The sequence below is a fragment of the Leptonotus elevatus genome, chromosome 2 (genome assembly GCF_054856555.1).
Source record: "Leptonotus elevatus isolate MCC_2025b chromosome 2, RoL_Lele_1.0, whole genome shotgun sequence".
In the NCBI taxonomy this organism is placed as follows: domain Eukaryota; kingdom Metazoa; phylum Chordata; class Actinopteri; order Syngnathiformes; family Syngnathidae; genus Leptonotus; species Leptonotus elevatus.
In genome coordinates this window covers 29,146,618-29,172,480 of record NC_141240.1, presented here as the reverse complement: position 1 = coordinate 29,172,480, position 25,863 = coordinate 29,146,618, and the positions used below count along the sequence as shown (strand labels likewise).

The following is a 25,863-nucleotide window of genomic DNA, read 5'->3' as shown; positions in this document are numbered from 1 at the left end:
AAAAAAAAAAAAAGACTACTATGCAGCAAGAACCTCATCAGTGAACTTTGAAGATGTTAGCTAGGCTAGCTCCTCATTTTTGTATCAAGCTAACTAGACACTCGCTGTAGTGTTACGCTTTCCCAAAGTATTTTTCAGTCAAAAGATTCTTGGCCCATTTCAATGCAAATATTACAACTTTCAAGCAATTAACATGAAGAAATTAAAAGGAAAAAATCTTCAGGGTAATAAAGGTGAAGAAATGCAGGTTTTAAAAAGGTATATTTCCCGCAGTTTTTTTTTATACAGGCCACACTGAAGCTTCCGCAATGAGGTATTTAACTTGTTTTCCTTCACGTTTTGGTGGCAACACAAAGTGAGAAGCTTTACTCATGCAGTACAAAAACGAGAGTATGTATTGGGAGAAAAAAATAAGTGGGCAGATTTTATTCTTTACAATGATCTGAAAATGATGATGAAGGCAAACGTAAAAAAGTGTGTTCAACTAAAGGCAACACAACAAACTGCTCAAGGAAGAAAGTTAGATGTGTTGGTCAGAAGCAAAAACACCATAAAAGGACTTCCACCTTTTTTTTTTTTAAATAAAACATCTACCAAAACAATCTACCCCCCCCCCCCCCCCCAAAAAAAAAGAGCCCTCTAATACAAAACTGATCAGGAAGGGGGCACTTCAGGGTCTGAAACTTTATTGGTCTGAAAATTATCTATTCATTACAATAACAAAAAATGTGAGCGTCTGGCGCAAAAAAAAAATAAAGGACGTCCCCCATCATAAAATAACTGACTACGCATGCCACAAGGTGGCAGCAAAGCACAATTTGTGTCTCAGTAACACTCAACTCACTTCCACATCGGTCCTCGGCACCACGATGACGGCAAAGCAATATTTTCACAACAAAAGCAATTAATAACTAAGGGTAGATTAAAAAACTAAGGCCAAGCCGCAGCGAGTTCACTGTAATGCATCGTTGTCCAAAATAAATGCAAGCGACCTCTAGTGACTGGCAGAAAAATTAACTATGTGACATGCATAGCCACCTGTTTGAAAAAAAAAATACCAAAAAAACGGAGTGCCTTGAAACGTGATTATTTTAGTGTTTATATACAGGCACCTCGACTCATTCAAGGTTGGAAAACATCAATCTAGCAAATTAGCATAGTTCAGCAACAAACTACTGAGGACAGCTATTAGCAAGCTAAAGCTAAAGCACTAGTTCTCCCTGGTTTGTAGCAGCTCAGCATTAGTGCCATACGACTTCCTTTAAACTTTGATATTGAAAGGGGGACACGAAAAAGGTTGCGGTGAGGACAAATGTCGGTCAAGTACCATTGCAGTGCTCACAAGTGGACGGGAGACGGCGAGGAGAAGCCTCACTCGGGCCTTACATCACTACTCTAGCCACGAAGCATGAGAGCTGTTCAAGTTTGAAGGATGAACGGATTGGTGTATATGGAACCATGAAAATATGTAAACTTATTTTCGGGATGGCGGGAAGAGGCTCGGGGAGTGCAAGGTTGATAAGTAAAGGGGCTTGGAGCGAGCGGAGGGATTCCAGTGTCAAGGGCAAGGCATCCGCGGAAGCCTTTGAGGAAGACCGTTGTAAGAAGCTCGGTTTTGGTTGGACGAGGACGAGGCGGCGGCGTGGGACGCGCCTCGAGAGCTGTTCGGCGGGCCGCTGCCGTCGCCGCGGTAGCGGTGATCAGGGCGTCCAGGGTGTCGATCGTGATTGAAGCCGCTGCTGTAGCGCTGGTTGCCCGACTGATAGCCTGGGCCCTGGAACATGCGCCGGTTGCCTTGGAATATCTGAGGACCACGTCACAAGTTAGACACAGCGTCTTCCTTAGGGTGCCACGTTTGAGCTTGAAAACCACAACTGTCAAGTTGAACCCTTCTCATCGCTTTTCTGTCTTTCTCTGTGTGACATGCGTGCACAATGAGGTCAGCTCAAATTTTTTATATATATATATATATATATATATATATATATATATATATATATATATATATATATAAATAATTTTTTTTTTTAATTTAATTTTTTTTATCAGGAAAATTGAACTTGAAAAACTTTTAACACTAAATCACCACAATTATAAGTACTGATGAAATGTTTAAAATAGGGGTGTCATTGCATTAAGTAAAAAAAAAAAATCTTAATCGCATGACTTTAATAGATTAATCGCAAATTTCATATCTGTTTTAAATGTACAAAAAACTTCGTTTTCATACGCTCTTTGTTAAAAAAAATAACAATATTTTTTTTTTTACTAGAAATATGACTGCATATTTTAGTCACTGATAGTAATTTCATAATAATTCATATAATTGAGTTAAAATTAAAAAGATGCACTGTAAAAAAAAGAAAAGAAAAAAAAAGGGAAAAGAAAGTGTGATATTGATTTGTGTTGGTAATTTTTCTAACATGAAGTAACTTGTGAAATTCTGCACATTTAAAAAACTAAACAAAATACAACTAGACCTTAGTCTCCACAAATATATTATTATTTAATTTATTACAGCTTAATAGTGACGTGGACAAGTCTGCTGCATTGCGACTGGAATTTCCCCCAGTACAGGTCATTAATCATGCGTCAAAAAAAATGTAGTGGCATTAAAGGAACTTTAAATAAACACACTCATTTTGACATGCCTAGTTGAAAAACATTTTAACACAACATCACCACAATTATAAGTACTGAATAATTCCTAGTCTTCGCATACGATCTACTTCGAAACAAATCAGAACCGACTTCAAGAACAGAGTACGTCATACGTGGCCCCTGGGCCATACTTTGCATTACTACCTCACCCCGCCCTTTAAAAAAATGTTTACCTGTTTGTTCGGCGGTGGTCGGAATTGGCTGGGGGGGCTTTGGGTCTGGGCGGGGGGAGGACTTTCCACAATACTTGGGCTGGCCACTGAGGAGGACGTGGAGCTGCAACGGGATCGATCCGAGTAACCCGTCTGAGGGTGGTAAACTGGCAAAGAAAATGAGGAGACGTGGCAGATTCAGAAATCACAAACCCCGTTTCTACACTTTTATCTGAGCGCACTGGACGGTGACACAGTTGCCTAGTACCCATAAAATACAAAATACTGAGGCAATCGTTTTGGTGACAATTCATAGCATTTTTGATTTTTGCACATTTGCATAAATGTACATACCCCAAATGCATGTAAACTATGTAAACCTTCAAGCACAACTGTATTAATTAATATTTAATTTCATGGGTAAAACTGAATGTTCTGTTTAACGAAAGATGTAGCAGATGTGACCAGGGGAAATATTAAAAGGCAAAAAATAAAATTTAAAAAACTGTTACACTATGACTTTGGCCATTATTTTAAAAAGGTAACAATATGGCGGTAGCGGCCATGACAGCTTTTACCAGATCCGAATTGCGTGATGCTCGTCTTCAGCGGTTCCAGATCGAAAGTAAATCTGACAGCTTTGCTGAGATCTTCGTCGTATTTGCGCTCGCTCACAAAGTGCTGCAAAGGCAAAAAACGGCGACAGACGAGAGTCAGGGCATCGCGGCGGAAGCAAGCGCGGCGCCGGAGAGCGAGTTGAAGCACCTTGATGTCGGCCCGCAGTTCAGTCAGCTGCTCTTCAGACATGGACGCCGACTGGTCCGTCAGCCTGCGGAGCTCTTCGGCTCTCTTCTGTCGGGCGTTCAAACTCACCACTGAAACGACAATAGTTAAGATATGAGATTTGAAGAGATAGGAAGTACATGTCAAAAGAATGACGTATTTGTTGCTGAGGCGCGTGAGTTTTGTGCCGTAATAACGGAAATTACTGAATTGCACGGTCGTCCGGTGACTAACCAATCACGGTCTTTAACAATTAGGATGTCATTTTGTAAAATCCGTTTGAGCACATCAAGAAAATAAAAACACTTAGATAGTTCCGGACTCGGGTATGTCGAGCTCCGCATCGAAACGTTTGATTGCTCTCGTGTAAATTTACAGCTCGGCTCAGCAAGCACACAACAGTCACTTGTCATTTGCAACCTGAACTGTACAGCACGGCTGATTTTTAACCACGATATCCTAAAAATCTAAATGATCCATCTGAGTTTTTCTAACAATTCCTGGGGAATTGAACGGAAAAGACAGGAAAAGCCAAAAGAAGAAAGTGTTGTTGTTTTTTTTTCCTTTTCGAGTTTCATGTCTGCACATTTTCTCACGCTTCCCAGCATGAAGACAGTGCCGAGACTCCCCTGACACCCGACACCATTCCATTTTTCCAGAAACGCTCTTCGCTCAAAGACCAGAATGAAGCAGAATGGCCTACTTGTACTAATGTCTTGTCTTGATACACTTGGTTTTTTTTTCTCCCTACTTTCAATACATGCAAATACAGGAATGTTGAAGGTATATTTCAGGGGTCAGCAACCTCTTCTGTCAAAAAAGCTATTTTAGGTCAAATAAATAACCACAAATGTGTCTGGAGCCGCAAAACACTTGAAGATTGTGATGAAGGAAGTGTGTTAGTGTTAGTCTAATGTATTGAGGGCTCATGAGTTATTGGAGTTGCACCACAACACAAAAATATGCAACATCCAATACTTTGACATTCATTTTCTTCTACCTTTTGTCTTTAGTGTTTGGATTTTTTTTTGCGTGTAATTTTTAAAATATATTTTTAGACTTTTCGGCAATTTTATGGCCATATTCTGGTAATTTTCTGCCTCTCTTCCTATTTTGGACATTTTATGGCCTTTGTTTTCTGACATTTTTCCTGCTTATTTTGCCAGCAAATATCTGACATTCTTGCCAATTTTTTAAATTATTTCTTTCTGGATTTCTTTTTTTGGTGTGGACATTTTGTAGTTTTTTGTACATTTTCTTTTCTGCCTTTTGATCTAAAAATAAAAACAAATATATAAAAAATATTAATTTATACTATTTATTTTTTTTAGAGATCCACAGGTAGCCACAGAGCCTCAGGTTGCAGACCACTGGTATAATTGGACCCCTGAAGGCTCCTCACTCACCCAAAAAACTTAGACTTGCTCTTCCCAAACAAGACTTTTTACGAGCTTCCCAGAAACACGTCAGGCCAGATTGAGTTCCTTTGAGAGCTTCTATCTGCCTGCGACTTCTCAAAGACAGTACTTACTGGCTTCTGCTTTCACTTTGTCCATTTCGGACAGCAGTGTCACTTCTCTGTCCATCAGGCTGAAAAGGAAGAGGAGGATAAAATTGTCTTTAATCAGATTACAGACAAGAATTCCAGAAACATGAATCAAGAGACAGCTGCACGGTTCGGATAATGTGATGAAAGGTTCTGCAGTAGGACATGACAGTCAGGTCTAGTGCAAGTCACTGACATGTATGAAAATAATTAATAGCCATAAAAATAAAACAATCAAATAGCAAACATTAAGTACAGCGGTTATTACCTAATTTACTTCCAGCCATTTTCACTGAAGCAACCCCTTTCGCTCCCGTTTTACTGGATTTTGAATGATTTTGTAAGGCCCACAGAATATTGTGTTCTATTGCTATAAAAACATGGAACCTACCAAAAGAAAGATTAGAGTCTTCTTTCATCAGGAAAAAAATACAAGGTATATTTGTATCCGTTTTTGTTTTGCAGCAAATAGCATTAGAATATAGCTAAGTTTCATCATTTTTCATAAATCTCTTTAGAACTGTGGCTTGTTTGCAACATGGCCCTGTCTGGTCTCTTATACTCTGCTGTCACCTGCTGGCCGTTTTTAATACCATTGTTTTAAGCCACCTCTTCAGGTCAGAGGCTGTATCAAAGCCTTTTGTATGCTCTAGCATAAAAAAAGATTTTTAAAAAACGTATAAGAGATCATGGCAATATTTAAAATAGAACGTGTTTCTAAATTTTGGGGAGTAGACGAGTTAAGCTTGCAACACAAGATATTATTTGTGTACGCTGCATGTTGTCATAGCAATAACTATTACACCGCTAATTGTTTCAATGCAAAATACTGGGCAAATCCATTATTTAAAAAAAAAAAAAAAAAAAAAAAAACAACAACAACTGTAAAATATACACACGTGGTCTGGAGATCAGCAAAAGTCAGCTTCATCCTCTTGACGGATGACTCCATCTCCTCCTTCACCAACATCCTGTAGCGAGTCAGCGAAGCGGTGCATCGCTGCAAGTCCTTCACAGAGCGGTCAATGTTGGGAGCTGAGGGGACACATTCAAATTGTCACAAGACAGATTAATGTCATGTGGCCTATATTTGAGTAGTAAATGATTTTTTTCTTCTTCTTCTTCTTCATTCACTCAACTGCAACGTGACACAGTATTACTAATGAGCTGGCGTCTGCGTGAGAAGAAACTACACAATTATTTTCAGTTACTAAACACCACACCTTAAGCAGATTTTAGCAATGAGTCACGGAGTTTACCAATCTTTTTTCCCGCAGACGGCCGCTGCTGACTTTGCCCATCGGGGAGTGCCAAGGAGGAATTGTGACGCTGTGAATCTCGTGCTTTGTTGCCTCTGAACCCCTGGTGAGAACTCTGTACCGGCTGAGAGGGCGGCTCTGCTTCTGCACCTATGAGAGGGCCGCACATCGCAGCTGTTTAATTCCTCTGGTGACTAACAAGTGATGATGCGTCCACATTTGTTTTTGGTAAGGACATATTCTCACTAAGCAATCTGTGCTATGCTAGGCCTAGCTGATACTTTAACATCTGGTATGTTTGATTAATAAGTAAAATATTCAGTGTTTTTTGGTCACAGTACTATAAAAAGCCAAGTTATTATTATTATTGTTATTATGATTTTTAAGAACAAGTGCTTTATGTTTAAGATTTCTTCCCTTGCACGCTTGGAAGAGCCCAGAATGACTGGTCAAGGACTATAAATTACATCCATCCATCCATTTTCTTAACCGCTAGTCCTCACAAGGGTCGCGGGGGGCGCTAGAGCCTATCCCAGCTTGCTTCGGGCAGTAGGCTAGGCACACCCTGAGCTTGTTGCCAGCCAAGCGCAGCTATAAATTACAATAAAACGTTTTTCACTATTAATCTGTTTTGAAAGTCTGTATAAATTCTAATTGGGTGAATACCAAAGCAGTATTTCCCATAGGAAGCAATGTAAATCCAAATAATCTGTTCCAGACGTGCAGAAATGACCATAATTTTAACATTCAGAAAACAATGTGAAATAAACTAAATTGCTAATGAAATGAATGAACGAACTTCAAACATGACTTCCATCTTTACTTGATGTAATATCAGTCTGTCAGAAGTGTATGCTGCAGCTAGCAGTAAATTAATCAGTCAAAATCAAATCACCGAATCTTTTGAAAACTGTGGCATACCAAAACAGACGTTCTATTGGATGGCAATGTGCTTTTTCCAAGACAATCATTAATAACCCCGCCCAATGCAAATAAACAGAATCGCCAGAACTATTCCAGTCAGTCATGTATGCCTTATCACACCTCTCCATGATAAATGTCACCTTGCACGATAGAAATTGGCTGAACTAAAATAGCCACCAAATCAGCAAAGCTGTGTTGTATGATGACGTGATGGCAGCTTAATAAGACAAACCATATATTGCAATTTGCGTGCATGCCAGGGGGTGACAAAAAAGTGGGGCAGAATCGCACAAAAGTCTGGCCTGTTTCAAATGGCCTAGTGTGAGTACGCCCCTAAAACACATAATAGCAACACAAACAAAAGAAGCATCAATATGCAAGTCCTGTCTGTGTTTACCAGTGATTTCAGATGTTGTTAGCTCAGAGTCCAGCTCCGACGCGTCCAGGGAAGCCGAGTCTAAATGTTCGCTTAGAGAATCAAGTGACTCCCCCTCCACCAATGAACCATTGGGGTGGAAGCCGTTGGTCTTGTCCTTGCCCTCCTCGACAGGTGCGGCTTCGGACGGGCCGGGTTCGGCTGCAGCCTCGGGCCGGGGCTTGGGCTTCTTTTTCTTATTGGGCTGCAGATCAAGATATCAATGTCAGGCTGCTTTGTTGATATTTTCTTTTGTCAAGTATCAATAGGACAGGTGGGATGTGACCTGCGCAAAACTCAATGAAACTTTAGTTATTTAAAAATATATACACAGAAAAAGATAATTTCAAGTTTGCTCGCAATTAAAATAAAATAAAATAAATGAATATATAAACGGCCCATCGACCGCTTGTCTCAAAAAAGTCACTCTTAACAAAGGGTATCTATGTAACTGACTTCCTGTTTTCCACCAATTAATTCCCATAAAATGCCTTTGTACTCTTATACAGTATAAATAAATATCATACAATTATGTTGCCTTCCCCCGCATACTTAGTTATTTTCCTTCATGTGTCCCCCATTTTAATGGTAAAATTGTAATGAATGATTTTCTCTCTTTCTTTTTTGAACCCATTAAGGCCGTTGCTACCGTTAAGAGCCGGGAACGCATCCACGCTCTTCTCCCTTTAAAGCTGAGAGAGCGGCTACGTCATTTTGTTTTGACCAATTCTTGGCCCCTTATCCGACGAAATGCATCAGAACATACACGAGAGGGTGACGTGGGCCTCGTAGCATGTCCTGGAATTTTATTCGAGCGTTCATGGCTGACGCAGATTTGCTCGCGGGAGTTATGAAATAAATGATGGCGGCGCGGGAGGACTTTGAATCAGTGTAAGCAGTCAACAGGGACATATTGTTAAGAAATATGTTTGTAGACAATGAGAATGTTGAAAATGTTCGACGGCTTTGTAACGGAACGGACGACGAATAATTACAACGCGATCCCCGAGGTTATTACAACTGCGCTCCAGTGTTGGAAGGTAAATATACCTGCAGATGCAACAACAGTTATGTTTATTTCTTATATATATATATATATATTGAAGTTTTATAATAAACACATGTCTAAGCTTTGAAATATGTTTGGAATTATGTTTCTGTCTGCTTCAGGAGATGAGATATCAATTATTTAGTAGGCATTGAAAATATTGTTGAATTTCCAGGAAAGCTTCAGGTTTTCGGGGTTAACTAACGTCACCTATAGGTATTAAAATATGCCTCAATGAAGACATTTTTGGATTGTAAAAAAAAAAAAAAAAAACAACAACAAAAATGTACATATCCCCAATGAATAGCAGGTGTCAACTGTACAGTAACATGATGCTTCACAAAATAAATAAATAATCTTCAATCAATGAGAATGAGGTGCGCATACCTTCTTTTTGCCCGTGACGCTCCACTCCTTCAGGATCTCCACTGCACTACCTACAAAAGGTGTGCCAAAAACAATGCAAAATACTCAATACATTGTTTGAATGCCTCTTGGTGCTGTCAGGATGTTACTTAAACAAAAAACAAACAAAAGAGTCTGACGTGTCTGACGTAAAAGGACTTTCTTGAGCTAAATATAGCCCAGGCATACTAATCTAAGCGCCACTACGATGACAGCTAGCACGTCACAACTGACTTACTGGAAGTCAGGTGGAATTGCAAAAAACAAACAATGCAATCTCCACTAAATGCAGCTGCTGTCATATATGACGTACATGGCCATTGCCTTAACCCTGGAGAACCCTTTTCTTCTTTGGAAAATTATGAATTATACATTAAATGACTGCTATAAGTTCACTGAACACCAAAATAATTTTTTTCAATTTTAACCCTTTTTTTTAAAAACTAGCTCAGAGTTGCTTATTTATCAAAATATATATATAAAACAAACTCCTAGGCATTCTGCAACATGATATGAAATAGATTAACAAAAAAAACACAATTTTACCATCTGATGGTTTGCTGAGAAGATGGTTTTGTTTGGATTGATTTCCAGCTCAACAAAATTAGCATGTTGCCAGCCATCTTGTCACCACCACTCTGGCTCATGTAAGTGCAATATTCCTCCACTAGATGACCCCATGCAGGGGTCAGAAGTGGCACTCTGGACTTTTGAAGTTAAATTTGTAAAAAATAAAATAAAATAAAAAAGGTCTTTGTTATTTGAGTAGCAGAATTTATAGGGGCCAAATTTGACCCCGTGGGTTTTCCAGGGTTAAAGGCCTTTCTGAACTGTGGCTTTTATGGAAGCCAAACACGAGCCAATAAATGTTTTATAGTGAAGCTTTCTAGGTCAACAATGGATGCCCTCATACCTTCTAAGAATGCTTGAACTGCCTTGTCGACGCAGTTCTCAAAATGCTGCAACACCAGAACAATCTCGTTGTTGCTTTTGTTGGGGACAACTGCCCTGACGGCGCTGATCTGCAACACATGGAAACAGATGTCATACAACAAGTGACACATATCAGCTGGAACAGGTTTAAACATTAACTACAATAAAGCACTGCATCAAAACATCAGGTAAGCACAGTTTTACATCCGCCATAAATGTAGCCGAGTGCCAACAAGCTAAACCAAAACAGTAGTGTTTTACAATAATATTTGCCTGTGGCTAACAAGCGAAGCATGTCGAGTCCCTGCTGCCAAAATGGGCTCATGTTTCATGCACAGGTTTCAGAAACTCAGAAGTAGACTTTATTTTTTGGTGTGCTGTGCACTATAGCAACCCCCGGACAAGACAAAAGTCACAACAAAAGAGTCTTAATGGGTTTAAATTTGCACATCAGTCACAACAGTGTCAAGTCAAAGTGCAGAAAAAAATTATTGCCTGCGGCCGCTGCACTGCATTTGGAACCATGTTTATATACACATAATTTTAAAAGACACTGTCTCGGTAAAAATTAAAAAAAATACTCAGGCTTCTGACGCAATAAAAACACTTAAGATGCATTTCCATAAAAAGCAGACTTTCCCGAAAGGCCTTCAGGTTAAGTGAGGTGTAGAACGTTAAACAAACAATAATGGTCCTCCAAAGTACAAATGGTCGGGAAGCATGTGTGTGTGTGTGTGTTATAACAAACTCCTCGACATTGCTCGCGTACACACGTCTTACCTTTTCCTTCATCCTCTCCGGCGGTCCTCCCTGGGACATGACCATCTTTGAGCGCGTGTCAAACACAACGCCCGAAGTGTCTGAAATGAGCAGAAAAAGAAAAAAGAGAGAGAGAGCGAAGACGCTTCAAAATCAGTGTGTACGAGTTATGTTACATCAATTCTTAATGGAGCTACATTTAAAATCTTCCCAAGAAATGTCTGGTCAATTCCTATGCTGGCTTGTTTGTGTCAAGCAAGACAAAGTGGCTTTCAGGATATTTCCCCTTAAATGTAGAGGAGGGAAATTTGCACACAGCTGAGTAGGACAGCGAGAGGGAAGTCCAAAGTTAAACAGATCCACCGGTGATAGGAAAAGAGGTTAAAGTGACAGTAAACATACACGGCCAGGTCACTCTGCTACTTGTTACGCCACGCACCCAGCCACGACCTCGCCCCGCGTCAGCCTTGCGCGTGCGCCGGGAGTGTTCATCTCAGCCACACACACTTACCCTTTTGGTTCTTCTTTGCCATGTTGTCAGCCACAAGTTGCACAATGATGAGTCTGCAACTTTCTCAAGACGATGACTTCAAAGTGCGCGCACTATCGCTCTCAAGTGAAGGATCCGAAGGTGTTGCTCCCTTTCTCAGAGCTTGTGCTGTGACGGAGGAAGTTGTCGAGGCTCACGCCTGGGCCGGAAGGTCGGAAGGGGGAGATTCAGACCAAACCTCCACCATCAGCTCAGCTAAAGATACGATTTCTCTTCCTGGTGAGGAGAAAGTAGGGAGGAAAAGTTGTCGTTCATTTGGTTGCTTTTGTCTAGTTAAAACAGAAATGGCGGTGGTGGGAGTCCCCCACTAGTCTAAACACAGTATTCTGATTAATATTGTGCTTGTGATATACAGTAGGGGTGTGCCCAAAAAAAAAAAAATTCTCATAAGAATCGCGATTCTCATTTAGCATGATTCAGAATAGATTTTAAATGTCCCGAAATCGATTTTATTCAAATTATTTTATACTGTCTTGCCTTTGTCTGTGTGTGCCTTTATTAGGAGCGCTGTTCATGTTGTACCCGGTTTGGCCACTGAGAGGCAGTGTGGTTCCACGCAGTCTAATACACTGTTAAGTTGTAGCCAAAATAGAGAGAAGAAGGAAAAAGTCACAATCAAGTAATTCCAATAAAAGTTTTTGTTTTTTTAGCGTGGAGCCGTTCTTTTGAGTGATAAAAGTGCCGCGAGTAGCGCGCTAATTAGCATTAGCGAGTCAGACTGGAGTAGATCATTACAATTCCTTGCACATCTATAGATTGAAGCAAAAATCAGTGTCAATCAAATAATTTTGAAGCAAAAATCGCTCTTAATCGAAAATCTATTCTGAATCAAATCGCAGACCGAAAAATCGGAATCGAATCGAGAGACATTCAAAGATTCCCACCCCTAGTATACAGTATGAATAAAGCAGCAAAATTCACCCATTTTTATCCATCTCTGCCACTGAAAATGACATCACAGATGCTCGGGGCTCAACTAACATCCAGTCATGGGTCACCTGTTTTCGTGATTGGTCGTTACCTGAGCAGATATCATTTACAGTTGACAGCAAGTGGCAAAATGGCCGCCCACTGAGAGAGATAAAAACAGGTGGATTTTGTTGCTTTGCTCATATTCCACAAGCACAATATTAAACAGAATGTTGTGTTTAGACTAATGGGGGCACATACAACATTTTTGGGTTGACGTGACATTTAAACTTTATGCGTCCAGGGACCCCTTAACAAAGGATAATTTTTCCCCATGGATCCTCTTATAGTCCGAACACCAATTTAGCATAAGACACAAAAAACAACAAGGCTGCAAATAGAAGTGCTAGGTTACAAACGCAGCCATTGTTGCAACTTATATATAGCAACTCTTCTGACCACACTATTATTATAAAAACAACTAGCAACATCACACAATCATTTTCACATAGATTTCGAGATGCGTCTTCATCTTTTGCAAAAACTCAATAGAAGCACATATAAATGGCCACTAACAAGTTAAAATATAAAAATATAAAAGGCAGATTTCAATCAATTGCCGCCTCCTGTATGGAAAATAAACCTTCATTTGTCAGACAGTCCTAATCTTTGACACGCTCTTCTGTAAGAATCTCACTGTCGAGTTGACCTAGAAATGACCGAGTTTGTTTTGGAGCACTTTCAAGGTTGTTTCACAAATGTGTTTTTAAGCAGCTCAAATGGAAGAGACACGCTTGTGGCTCGTGACCAAGCATTACTTCATTCATGTCATGTCAATTATATAAAGAGAGTTCCCCCAAACAAGTATCTGTACTTGTATTAAGAAAAAACTGCAACCCTAGTACAAACTAAGTGTGAGTATTTTGGCCAAGTGTCAGAAACTGTGATACTATTTATCAAACATTATTCAAACTTATTTTTTTTCCATGTTTGCTTTGAAGCAGGAAGCAAAACTGATTGCTTCTTCTCGGGAAATGGAAAGCTAAAAGCTGCGCTTGCCCCTTTCGGTTTATCGATGACGGTTTCAACCACACCTGTGTATGCGCATGACAGTCACCGGTGCGATAGTGCGGACAGGCGTGCAGACAAGTATAAAGCAAGCACGTTCACTACTTGCATTAAGTTTAGGATATTTGGCGAACTTCCACAATGAAACAAATGTACTGTAAAGGTAAATTTAATTTTATCATCCCTAAACATTTGGGTGAACATGTCCAACCTTGCAATGTATTTTGGTATTTTTGTACAATTTGTTGTTCTCTAACAAACAGCTGAATGGCAGCAACAACAAAACATGAACATTTTAAAATAAGTCCCTCAAACAAGGTCGGATTTGAAGCCTCATGATGTCAAAATATAAACTGCTTGATGAAGATGATTGTTGGTTTATATAGCATTTCCAACTGAACCAGGAAGTTTATAGGTTAATTAATGGTCACCTGTTATGAATGTTGCTGTTCACTTACTTGTTTGGAAACAGCAAGGGACTGAAACACTCTCAATACAAAAAAAGGACGTGAAACACTGAATAGGACGTCAAATTGATTTTTCTGTTCATCCCGAAATTTGCCCCGGAAAGCTGATGATCCCAAACTTTTTGATAGTGGTGTATGTGCTGCATCCTTGTATTTGTTGATCAAGTGGGTTGCTGTTACTTGAGTCGTCAAGAGAGCCAGCAGGATTCGGGCTGCCTGCTGCAGGATGAAGGAGCAGGAGGAGGAGGAGGAGGAGGGGAGTTGAGTGAGAGGCACTCTCAACTTTAAAACTAAACACATTTACACACGCAGTGACGTATGCAAGTCAATGAGCTCCTCGGACCACGCCAAGAAACTGGCCTGGATATTATTGGAAAGTGAAACTAGTGGAAAACTTGACCGTCGATAAGTTAACGTTCAGCAGGCACATTTTGGAACACTACACGAAATCCCTCAAAAGAAAAATGTTCGTTTCTCCACTTAAACGAACATTTCAATGGCAATTTATGACAACCAAACCGCTATACATTCCATGCATTGTCTCTGTATGACAAGACAGGTTCTAGCCGTCACAAGGCTGTAAAATGTAGCACACAATAAGCTTGCTTGCTCGCTCGTTTCCCATCATCAGACCAACTCCGGAGCTAAGGTTAGCTTTGCTATCGTTACCTAACGCCGCGTAAGCTTTGCACAGCTACGCGGTAAGGACCGCAATTATTAGCCTCTGGCGTAACATTTCCAGCAACACACCGGCGATGATTTGCAACATGAACACGGTAGCTAACACTATTTCCCCCCCCCATCAAAAATGAAAATCGGTATGAAGGTTTCGGTAGCTTGCAGCTAGCTTGCAGTTATTATGTTGTTGTTTTTTAAATAAATAAATCTGCTCTATCAGCTACCCATTTATCCGTTCTGCGCCGATTTTAGCGGCTCGCTTAGAAGCTTCATAATAACAACGCTGAACATGCTATGCTAGTAGGTAAATAATAGTTACGTACTTGGTGATGCAAAAGGAGAGAATAATTCGGGCACGAGTGACCGCAGATCCCAAAGGCAGCAGACTTGTGAGGTAAGCGACAAGACAAGAGTCTGTGTTCTACTGCTGCTCCGCCGCTGTGTTCTGCTGTAGTTCGCTTCAGGTTCCTCCAGGGTTGCCAGGTTGGAACCGCACAAACACGCCTTTATTAGCCATTCACGGCACACGGCAAACATTTAAATGACAAAGCTGACATACCAGCAAAAATAGTAAAAGTGAGTCCTAATGTGATTTTTACTTTTTTTTTTCAGGGAGTCGAAGCTAATTTTTCTATAATGAAAATTCACACAAAGCCTCAATGTGTTTTAGGAGCGTAAATCGATTGTGCATGATGAAATGTTCTTTAAAACACAAAATACTTGTGTGTACAAAAAAACATTGTTTGCTGGAACTGAAAAATAACAAAATAAATGAATGAATGAATGAATGAATGGGTGGATGGATGGATGAATGAATGAAAAATTGACAAACGGGAAAAGTTTGGAATAGTGACATAAGAAGATTATCCTCACTAGGGCCGTGGGTATGCAATGCATGGATGGCGCTACACCAGGAATAGGAGGTGCTATGGACAATTCCGAACATCTGGGCATTTCTGATATATTTTCGCAATGCCCCTTACACGGTGAAAACAAATGGTATATATATATATATAAACATGTTTTATATGATAGATTCTTCAAAATAGCCATCCTTTGCTCTGGTTACTTTTTTGCATACTCTTAGCATTCTTACCTCTGGGAACTCCCTAAAGACTGTTGGAAAAACCTTTTGACCTAGTATGTGCAAAAAAGTAATCAGAGAAAAGGGTGGCTATTTATTAATGTATTTATTTTATTATTTTCACCTTCTTTTTTTTAAGTACATGACTCTAAATGTGTTCAAGGGTTGTCATTATAGTTTTGATGCCTTCAGTGAGGATCAACTATGTACATTACATTGTCATGAAAATAAAGCAAATGTATTGAATGAAAAGGTGTATCGCTTTTGCATGTGACTAGCATACAAAGCTCTCAGAAAATCAGGCATAAAAGAGGTTGGTTTGATGTTCCAACCATATTGTAATGGAAACTAAATTATTGTTCCATGTTTTTTTCCATGGACCCAGAACATTGGACAAAATGTGTACAAGCAGTGAAAGAGAGGGGTAACTAAATACAAATAGGCAAAACATCAGTCTAATTGTCCAAATCGCTGAATTCAGCTGAAAGTATTGATGCAAATGTCCTAATCTTTGTATAGAATGTTAGAGTATTAGACTGGCTGCCCTAACTCAACCTGACATCAAACCACCACAGCTCCGTGCTAGCTATCGTACCATATGATAGTCTTTTGACATTATAATGTAAAGCTATAGCTTGCATGTCACACTATGGAACGTTTTTTACATTATTGTTATAATGTACAAAATTCAGATGACCTAAGAACTAAATTGTATACATACTCGGTTTTGATTATTTCATTATTAATAATGTAATAAATGTGCAACTGCCTCTTGGCTGTTTGTAAGTCTAACATTAGACCAATTACGTCCAATTTCTGTTCTTATCGCACTTTTGCCTCTGCAGGCAGATTGATAGTCACATGACACTCATTCATCACATTTTGAAATTAAAATAATCCTCAATAAAATCAAATTACAACGATCCAAAGTCCAATGCTTTCAATGAGCGAAGAGCTTCTATTCACCAAGTAAGACCACCATTTTGTCTTGTGCTGTAAGATCAGTTTTATTTAAAATAAATAACAAAATAAAAATCTATTTAAAAATTATTTTCTCACCCCTACTATAAATTAGTCAAGCATCGCTTTAGCCCCAGCAGAGAAAATAAAAAAAAATAAAAAATAAAAAAACATCCTGGAGCCATGCCTGCTGAGTGCTGACAGCTGCTGTCAGAAAGTAGCATCGGAATCTAGTGTCACTGAAGGAGCTGTGCAGCTGTCTGTCCATACTGTTCAACTCCAAGATCTTTGACATATGTGGCAGTTGCGTTTACAAAGCCTGCAACGATTTTTGTGTGTGACCATGTCCATTGAATGGACAGGAAAATGTCAAGAGATATAAAATACGGGTGAATTAAAATGTCTTCAAAGGTCCCGATGCCGGACTTCGGGTAAAGCTGAATGGTCGCAGTAACTATTTTTCTCCGCAGTACTTTCTTTCTTTCTTGAATTTTATTTTATTAACCGCTTCGAAGAGGCAAACGCTTTGCATCGATACATGGCAACCCTAAAGAACCGTCACTTCCGTCGGGGGGGGGGCGTTCGCTCGTTTTGTCAATTTGCACCTCCCGATAGACAGGCTCATGGTGTTCTTTTAAGACCGGCTCTGCTTTACCTCTCGTTCTCGCTTAATCGCCTGATGTTGTCATGAAAGCGACCACCTCGAGGACAACGTAATGAGATTACTACGATAACGATTTTGTAGTCTCTGCCTGTTTTGGGACGAAGAGCGTGGGGTAGGGGGGACGTTTAGGTTGACCCACGAAGGGGAACGATCAGCTCTTCAAAATGGCAACCCCCTATGTTACAGATGAATCTGGTAAGCCCTGCGCGTGTGGAACTTACATAATTAAAATATAATTAACAAATATCAATTAGTAAACGGTTGCTGGTGAGATTTACTATTTTACCAGCTGCTGTGTGTTTGACTATTGCAACGTTTGCAGTGCTCGCAACGCTGCATGGTCGCCATGCAAATGTATCCCTGTTGTTGCTCGCAGGCTAGCTGCTAGTTAGCATGATGCTATCACGCGTCCTCTCGTATGAGACGAACGACAAACTTGCTTTCACCTCACCTCCCTTTTTTGTTGTTGCTCAAATGAAGAGAAGCAGTGGGATATGTTTGATTAAAAGTTACCAGTAGTGAACATCACGTTACATTTGTACTGGAGACGTGCGCCACCATAATATTTTACATGATGTATGCATATTTGGAAGGGGAAAAAAAATATCTGACACATGTCACAAAAGTTGATACAGGTTAATGTTGTACCTACTGCCATCTAATGGAAGAGCATATAAATCTCTGGTCACTACCTGTAGCAGGCATAGATAGTTTCAACAAAGATCAATTTATATAGTGAATATATCAGCCCGCATTAGTGAAATTGTTTAACATACTGTGGCAAACTTGATGATCTCTCACTGGTTGGATTCATTGCTGCGCAGAGCTATTTTGTTGTTGTTGCCATGTTCATTTCTCCTGAAGTCCATTCTACTTAATTAACAGTAACTAAAGCATAACGGAATGAGGTGCAACACACTTCCAAGCAAGCTGTGCTTTTCGTGGCTTCATGTTTATTGTTGTCCACAACTGCAACAACTGATATTATTGGTGTTTTTATAGCCCAAAACAACAACAATCTGCGATTCACACTATTCCCAACCGTTACTGTTGCAGAACTGACAAAACATATTGCACTTTACTAAAAGATTTAAGCTTTTTCCATTGTATATGTCGTGGAGGCAGTGTTGAAATGATTTTTCTTGGTTTATTTTTTGTTTTACCTCACAAAAATCTGGCATTTGAATAGGGTGTCTGGGTTTTTTATATCCACTGTATTGGTGGGACAAATGTAAGCTTTATAATTGTATATGTGTATTTGACAGTTCCCTTTTATGCGATTCCTGTTTGTCAGGAAAATACATTGCTGCCACACAGCGACCGGACGGCACGTGGAGGAAACCACGGCGGGTGAAAGAAGGCTATGTCCCCCAAGAAGAGGTCCCGGTGTAAGTGAACTCTGTCACAACTGCTTCATGAGAAGAGAGGTGTTTTTTTTTTTTAATGTTTGAATTCCCTCTTTTTGTCTTTCAGATATGAAAACAAATATGTGAAGTTCTTCAAAAGCAAACCAGGTCTTCCGCCAGGCCTGAGTGCATCTGACGCCGAGTCCCCAAAACAGCAGCACAAGATTCCGGGATATCCGGACGGCGATGCCAGTCTCTCCAAGTCGGCCAAACGCAACCTGATACGTAAAGAAAAGCGAAAACAGCAGGAACAGCACGAACCGGAGGAGAGCGAGGCTGACGTGGCGTCTCTCTCCGACGCCGTTGAAAATGTGACCATCTCAGCGGGTGGCGAGCACTTGCACAAACCAACGGCGGCAGCGACGGGAGTAGATGATACCCCTGCAGCGGAAAAAGCGAAGAAGATTAAGAATTTAAGAAAGAAGCTGCGTCAGGTGGATGAGCTGCAGCAGAAGGTGGACTCGGGGGAAATAAAGCAGCCAACGCAGGATCAGTTGGAAAAGTTGGCCAGGGCGAAGACTCTGCGAGACGAGTTGAAGCAGCTGGAGAGCCACTCGTGAGAACGGACGAAATTGGTCAACTTGGTCCTCTGTGATTCCGGCCTCCATTTTAACCTCTTCATGATGAACATTGAGTAGCGGCTCATGCCAAGTCTGCCCATTCATTGACATTTCACACTCAGCTTGGCCCTGGTGTTCGTTTTTAAACATTTTTTAAACAGAACAAAATCAACTTATGTTCCATTTTTTTTGCTCCATTTTGTACCTTTAAAAAAATGAATTAAGTGGTTTGTTGACGTGTGTGCTTTTTAAATGATTTCATCAAAAGCACTATATTTAATTAAATATACATACATACTACACACTACAATAAAATAATCTAATTTGGATTTTTTGGGGAGTTTCCAAGCAGCAGCTGTTCGCGGAGATTCGAGATTGAGTCCGACTGCCAATACGTCAGCGCTTTTGTCAAGCTCTGATCTGTCATTCAATCGGCATTTTTTTAGTTTGGCCTTCAAGCAAAAAAATTGGGATACAAGCACTAGATGGTGGCAGTGAACTCAACTCATTTCACAACAAGCAGCAGTTTGGCAGATAGAAGTACAAGTAGTGAGCAATTCTTAAAAAAAAAAAAAGACTTCAAGCTGTTTATTGCAACTATTGAAGCAACCCAAGCAGAGAATTAGGCTACGTTCACACTGCAGGTCTTAATGCTCAGTTCCGATTTTTGGGTGAAATCAGATTTGTTTTTGTTTTTAATAAGCGTTCACATTACCAATGGGGTAGATGCCACGGAATTTCGGGTTTCGCATCAGCGTCGCGCCATAACACGGCAAAGTCGGCGATTTGATTAACTTAGTAAAAACAGCAGGCAACAGAAGGTAAAGGGCTGTTCTCAAACTAGCGATCTCCAATTTAAGTAAATATCGCGCTCTATGAGTCCCGACTAAATGTGCAACTTCGACTCACAGGCGACGTATGGTTGAAGTAGTAGATTCCATGGCTCGAAGGGCAATAATAACTTTTAATTTGTATAATAACAGTCACTAAGTCGCTCCGGGTTACGTCCACTTCCATTCAACAATCATTGCCGTCCTTCATAGGGCAGTCACGTGATCACGTGACGTCGGTGCAAATGGTCAATACTCTTCTGTACTTATTTTATGGTTCAATAAAGCTGAAAAAATAGCGTCCAAATATGGTGTTTTTCCTGTCTATGCCACACCATATGTGGACGCTGAATGGAAGTGACGTAAGGGTGCCTCGCCAATTATTTCTAGAGCACTTTTATTTTTTAATCGCTGCATGAAAACTGCTGTAGCCTACATGGAGTAAAAACCAAACATATAAAAACAAAAAATTAAACATTAAATTAATAACATACAAAAAGTAAACACTATCAAATACCAGACCAATGTCAACATTCGTGTCAAGGTAAAAGCCAGCAATAAAATGTGTTTATTACCCCGATTACGGGGATGACTGCGTGCCCCCGCCCCCCAGTGCAAGTCCGTAAAAATAAGAAAGTGTTGACACAAAAAAACGACGCAGTTCGTAAACACAATACGGACGAAAAAATAATCCGTTTATAAACGCACACGATGCCGTGGAATGAGTAATGGGAGCGGCACCAAGTTGAATGGAGTCGCGACATCTCCCGAGATAAAGAGGAAAGGCAAAGGCAGTTGCTGATGCCGCGGCATCAGCGGCATACACGGAAGTGAAGTCGCTGGTGCCGCGGCATACGCGGAAATGACGTCGCTGGTGCCGCAGCATAAGCGGAAGTGACGTTACTAATGCCACGACACATGCCGCTGCCGCTAAATGCGCTAGCCCTTACTGAAAATGTTAACACCCTCCTTCTCTCCCCCAGTAAAATCCCAAACTGTTTTTAGCAATTAAATCCGCAACTTCATTACACAAGACACCCACATGGGAAGATTCACGTTGACACAGCGTCTGATGTATGAGCATGACAAAGGGTTAAGCAGGCATTGTTCAAAAAAAAAGAGAGAAAAAAAGGAAAAAAAACTAAACGGAAAGGAGCTGTGGTCATCCGCGCCACACGGGGCGCTGTTAGTTGAACCCTGACGTTCGTAGTCGTTGTTACAGGACGGTATCGACGAGGAAGTGAAGATGGCTGCAACCATAAAGGCAAGTGGCGTAAAATTGATTTAAAAATAACTATTAGTTGTCTATCACATTTTGTTCCGCTGTGGTATAGAGTTTGTGTAGTTTGTCTATGAAACTGTCGGTGGTAAAAGGCAGCCTGCCCGATGTTTTTAAATCGCGGTCACACCCTCATCTAATTCAGAGCAGCATGTGCAACCTCGCCATTCATATCTGCGATATTATTCAGCAAATTGATCTTTTTGGAGAGCTTGATTAATATTGATTACTTTAGGTGAAGTTGTTCCGTTTTTAAACAGATAGTCGAATTAACAAAACGACAAAGCGTTACGCCCGAGTTTTACTGTATTGTCTTTAAGGTTAGCCTTTTTTAGCAGTCGTGTTCAATCTGGTTTGATTTTGTATCCAGGCGGGTTGATTGTCATCCGGGTATCTGTAATTTTGTGGCTTTTGCAGAAAAGTGAGCGTAAAACCATTCCCATCTCGTTTGAATTCATGAATGGCTAATATATGTGAACGATAAGAGAGCGATTGCGTAGCTTATACAAGGTGCTGCGTTGTAAACAGATTTCTCACCTGCAGGGGGTCGAGGATGTCAATGTCACGTTCGAAGACCAGCAGAAGATCAACAAGTTCGCTCGGAGCACAAATCGAATGACGGAGCTAAAAAAAGAAATCGAGTCAAAGAAGGTGAGCAGTGGGAATAAGCTTCATCATGTTTTTGTTGATGTCATATTTTGCAACTTTTTGTTTACTGATGCGCTCTCCTGCCTTGCAGAAGTCACTGCAGAACTTGCAGGACGCCAGCGACGACATAATGATGTTTGACGACGACTCACTGTTGATCCCCTATCAGATTGGTGACGTCTTCATTAGTCACACGCAAGAAGAGACGCAAGAGATGCTGGAGGCTGCCAAGGTAGGTTCACTGCAGATCTACTATCGACACATACAATTAATGCATATCATGAAAACAATTCCATTGATGGAATTTAGTTGTGATTGCTGATTTAATGTGTTTGGGTTTATGTTTTTCTGCACATGCAAAGCAGCATAACAAATGGTTAGTTGAATCAAAATGGGCACTACAGACTTCACGACATCAATACGGTTGATAGTTGAGTCATTTGACGCACTCTATTTGCAGTATCGTAACACAAAGTAAATCGGCACTGGTATCGATTAGCAGACTCATACAAGGACAACACAAGCAGCAGAGCCCAATTAATGTCTCTTTATCATGACTGGCATTCGCCGGTTACATTTTATTCTTTCGTTGTCACAACATACTGTTTCTGTCTGGTTGTTTTGGTGTTAAGTCTTTCAGTCTAAATCTGAAAATAGGGCCATGTTTGGTGACTTAAAGAGGAAGTCAACCTTAAACGTTTCTTCACAATAATGTGTGTGACTTCACTGATTAATATTACATTTGTGGAATATGAGTTATGAAGCAAAATTCAGCCGTTTTTATCCATCTTGCGGCGGCCATTTTGCCACTTGCTGTCGACTGAAGATGACATCACAGCTCACCTGGTTTCTGAAGCTGAGCTGTGATTGGTTGTTACCTTAGACCTGAGCAACTGTGATGTAATTTTCACTTGACAGCAAGTGGCAAAATGGCCGCTATCTGATACTGATTAAAAAAAAAAACTGCATATTCCACTAACGCAATGTTCAACAAAATACTGTATTTATTGGGTGTGTCAAAAAATCGATTCTCATTTAGTACAATTCAGAATCGATTTTAAATGTCCCAAAATCGATTTTATTTAAATTATTTTATACTGTCTTCCCTTTGTTTGTGTGTGCCTTTTTATTGGGAGCGCTGTTCATGTTGTACCCAATTTGGCCACTTAGGGGCAGTGTGGTTCCACACGGTCTGATACACTGTTAAGTTGTAGCCACATTAGAGAGTAGAAGGAAAAAGTCCCGATCAAGTTATTCCAATAAAAGTTGTTGTTTTTTTGCAGCGTGGAGTCGTTCTTTTGAGTGATAAAAGTGCCGCGAGTAGAGCACTAATTAGCATTAGCGAGTCAGTCTGGAGTAGATCATTACGATTCCTTGAACATCTATAAATTGAAGCAAAAATCATTGTCAATCAAATCATTTTGAAGCAAAAAATCTTTCTTAATCGCACACCCAAAAATCGGAATCAAATCGTGAGACATTCAAAGATTCCCACCCCTAGTATTTACGCTAGTGGGGCTGCATAGAACATTATTGACAAGAATTTTTTGGGTGGGTTGACTTCTGTTTGCCTTATTCTCTGAGCAGGAAGCATTGCAGCAAGAGGTCAAAGAGCTCGACGAGCGAGTATCATCCATCCAGCAGCTTTTGTCGGACCTGAAGGTGCAGCTCTACGCCAAGTTTGGTAACAACATCAACTTGGAGGCGGACGAAAGCTGAGAATGGGGCTTAATCTGCAGCCCCAGTAAGGACTGTGACAGAACATTTGACACACAAACAGGAAATCCAGTTGGACCTGACCCGTGACCGCAGAGAACCACAAAGACAACAGTGCAGTGAATAAATGAGAGCTTTTCAAATATATATTACTCTATCTCTTTTTTTAATGCTTAATTGTGGTCATCTTCATTTAAAACATTTTAACATAATTAGCGAGTACTAAGCCTACGGCGTTATAAAAACTTGCATGTTGATGTGATACAACAATGGCATAAATTAATTAATAGATAGGCTACGTATTTGTAATGAGTAAATAATAGCCTGATTGGCAACAATGTTCACTACACAGCACATTAAGAACTTTCAGCAGACCTGATGGACTTATTGCAATTTAAGACAATTCAGAATCTTTATTCACAATTATTGAATTAGAATTATGAAGATATTTTCATCTTATCCTTGCTGATATCAATGCTTGTGTAACACTTAAGTTATAACGCGTACTTTCATTCATAAACTAAATCATTTAACCACTTATAACTGCCTCCGCACAATTTAATTGGAAAATTAATGTTTGTGGTGTTTTTATCGTGTCCTTGATATTTAAGAATTGATGTTCCATAACTAATCAATATTGGATTGAATTGAAGTGAATCGGGGGGGGGGGGACCGAATCGAACTGAACACTTGTGAATCGAAATCGAATCAATTGAGGAAATTAGAATCGATACCCAGCCCTAGAAATTACCTTTAATTATGTTACTATTAATAATAAAAGGCTATATTAATCTATATGAAGACTGATTATACTAATAATCCATCACAATATTTATCAACAATAATTAGACATGGTAAGGAACAGTCATACCAAGAAAAAGAAGATTGCTCATTGCAAAGAAATTGAACAGTTGTTGCCACTTTGTTGTTTCAATTCAACCGAGTGTGCTGCTCCTTTGGTGCGTGTCTTGGCCACCTGGGGGCAGTATAATACCAATATAGAGCCGGTCAAAACTCAACAAACCACAGTAATATTAGTCTTCTTCTTAGTATTCTTCACAGAGGATAAAGAAGATATAATTTGCATATTTGGACATGGTTAATTTCCCACCACTGATTATGACTATCTTGGTTGACTTGTGCGCAACTCAACAAGTCTGGGGTATCAAAGTTTTATGTCCAGCTGCACAATCATTAATGTTCATACAATTTGAAACAGCAGAGTCGAGGCTACCATTGCTGCAACAATGTGAAAATTGAGGAGGCAGTGTAGTCCATAATTATGGACAAAAGGACTCCAAACAGGTTTTGGAAAGAAGAGAAGACCGCTTTATGACAGTCATTTGTTTTCAGCACATGAATTGACCAGCAAGAAAAGTTGTCATTTTTTCTAAACAAAAGCCACATGAATGTAAATACTGTAAATACTTGGCAACAATCCAACAAATCAATCACGTTGAATTTCATGCCGTGAGCTCACACGAAGATGGAGGCAGCAATGATTGGAATGTGGAATTTGGCTTGCGCAGATTTCAACACATAAAGCACATCTGCATGCAGACACTTGCCACCGTGTGCGTGCATGTGCGCCTCTAATCCTTGTAAAGGCTGCCAGCCACTGGCCCAAAAAAATCGGATGTCCCCCCCCCCCCCCCCCCCCTTCTCCAGCCAAGCAGTTCCCAGACACTCCCCTTGGCTTCAAGCGAGTTACCCTTTCTCGCCTTTTTTTTTTTTCCAAGTCTGGTCTGTCCCGGTTATTTCGCTTTCTTGCGTCACCTTGGGAGGGCGGAAGATAACTCCGAAAGTCAGGTTTCTGCTCTTCACATTTCCCCCCGCGACACACATGCCCCCGAGCCTTGGGGCATTTGTGAAAGTATGCAATGTATGACCTTGGATACTAAAAGCAGCATAGGAAGAAAAATGTAGTTCAGCAATTTTTTTATTTTTTATTTTTTTTAAATCGGAGGAAGGACACCATCAGAATGATGTAAAGCAGAAACCGTGAGCAGACAGCGAAAGTATTAGCGGCCAATAAAAAGGCACTTAAGAGCCGCATTCATCACCATTTGCTCGACTGAGGTGAGCGCACGCAAATAAAAGTCTGCCATGGAGAAAGATAAGACGGCTTCAAGATGAGAATGTGTGAAAAGAATGTGGAG

The 25,863-nt window shown here is 40.2% G+C and overlaps 3 protein-coding genes across 3 annotated transcripts; 2 read left to right on the top strand and 1 right to left on the bottom strand.

Moving 5' to 3' along the window:
* Nucleotides 1-669: 669 nt before the first annotated feature.
* spats2 (spermatogenesis associated serine rich 2) lies at nt 670-15,045 on the bottom strand. Its single transcript, XM_086069915.1, has 13 exons — nt 14,881-15,045; nt 11,397-11,651; nt 10,907-10,986; nt 10,107-10,215; nt 9,176-9,225; nt 7,723-7,945; nt 6,402-6,551; nt 6,042-6,177; nt 5,128-5,186; nt 3,579-3,688; nt 3,392-3,494; nt 2,835-2,980; nt 670-1,804 (listed from the first exon to the last, which is right to left on the bottom strand). Exons 2-13 carry the CDS (start codon nt 11,416-11,418, stop codon nt 1,559-1,561), a joined length of 1,434 nt encoding a protein of 477 aa, XP_085926041.1. The 5' UTR covers nt 11,419-11,651; nt 14,881-15,045; the 3' UTR covers nt 670-1,558.
* A 2,142-nt stretch (nt 15,046-17,187) lies between these two features.
* pym1 (PYM homolog 1, exon junction complex associated factor) lies at nt 17,188-19,560 on the top strand. The gene is made up of 3 exons (XM_086068784.1): nt 17,188-17,460; nt 18,560-18,653; nt 18,739-19,560. The coding sequence occupies exons 1-3, from the start codon at nt 17,430-17,432 to the stop codon at nt 19,229-19,231; spliced, it is 618 nt and encodes a 205-aa protein (XP_085924910.1). The 5' UTR covers nt 17,188-17,429; the 3' UTR covers nt 19,232-19,560.
* A 1,627-nt stretch (nt 19,561-21,187) lies between these two features.
* pfdn4 (prefoldin subunit 4) lies at nt 21,188-23,851 on the top strand. The gene is made up of 4 exons (XM_086067609.1): nt 21,188-21,325; nt 21,884-21,991; nt 22,080-22,220; nt 23,576-23,851. Exons 1-4 carry the CDS (start codon nt 21,308-21,310, stop codon nt 23,705-23,707), a joined length of 399 nt encoding a protein of 132 aa, XP_085923735.1. The 5' UTR covers nt 21,188-21,307; the 3' UTR covers nt 23,708-23,851.
* Nucleotides 23,852-25,863: the final 2,012 nt, after the last annotated feature.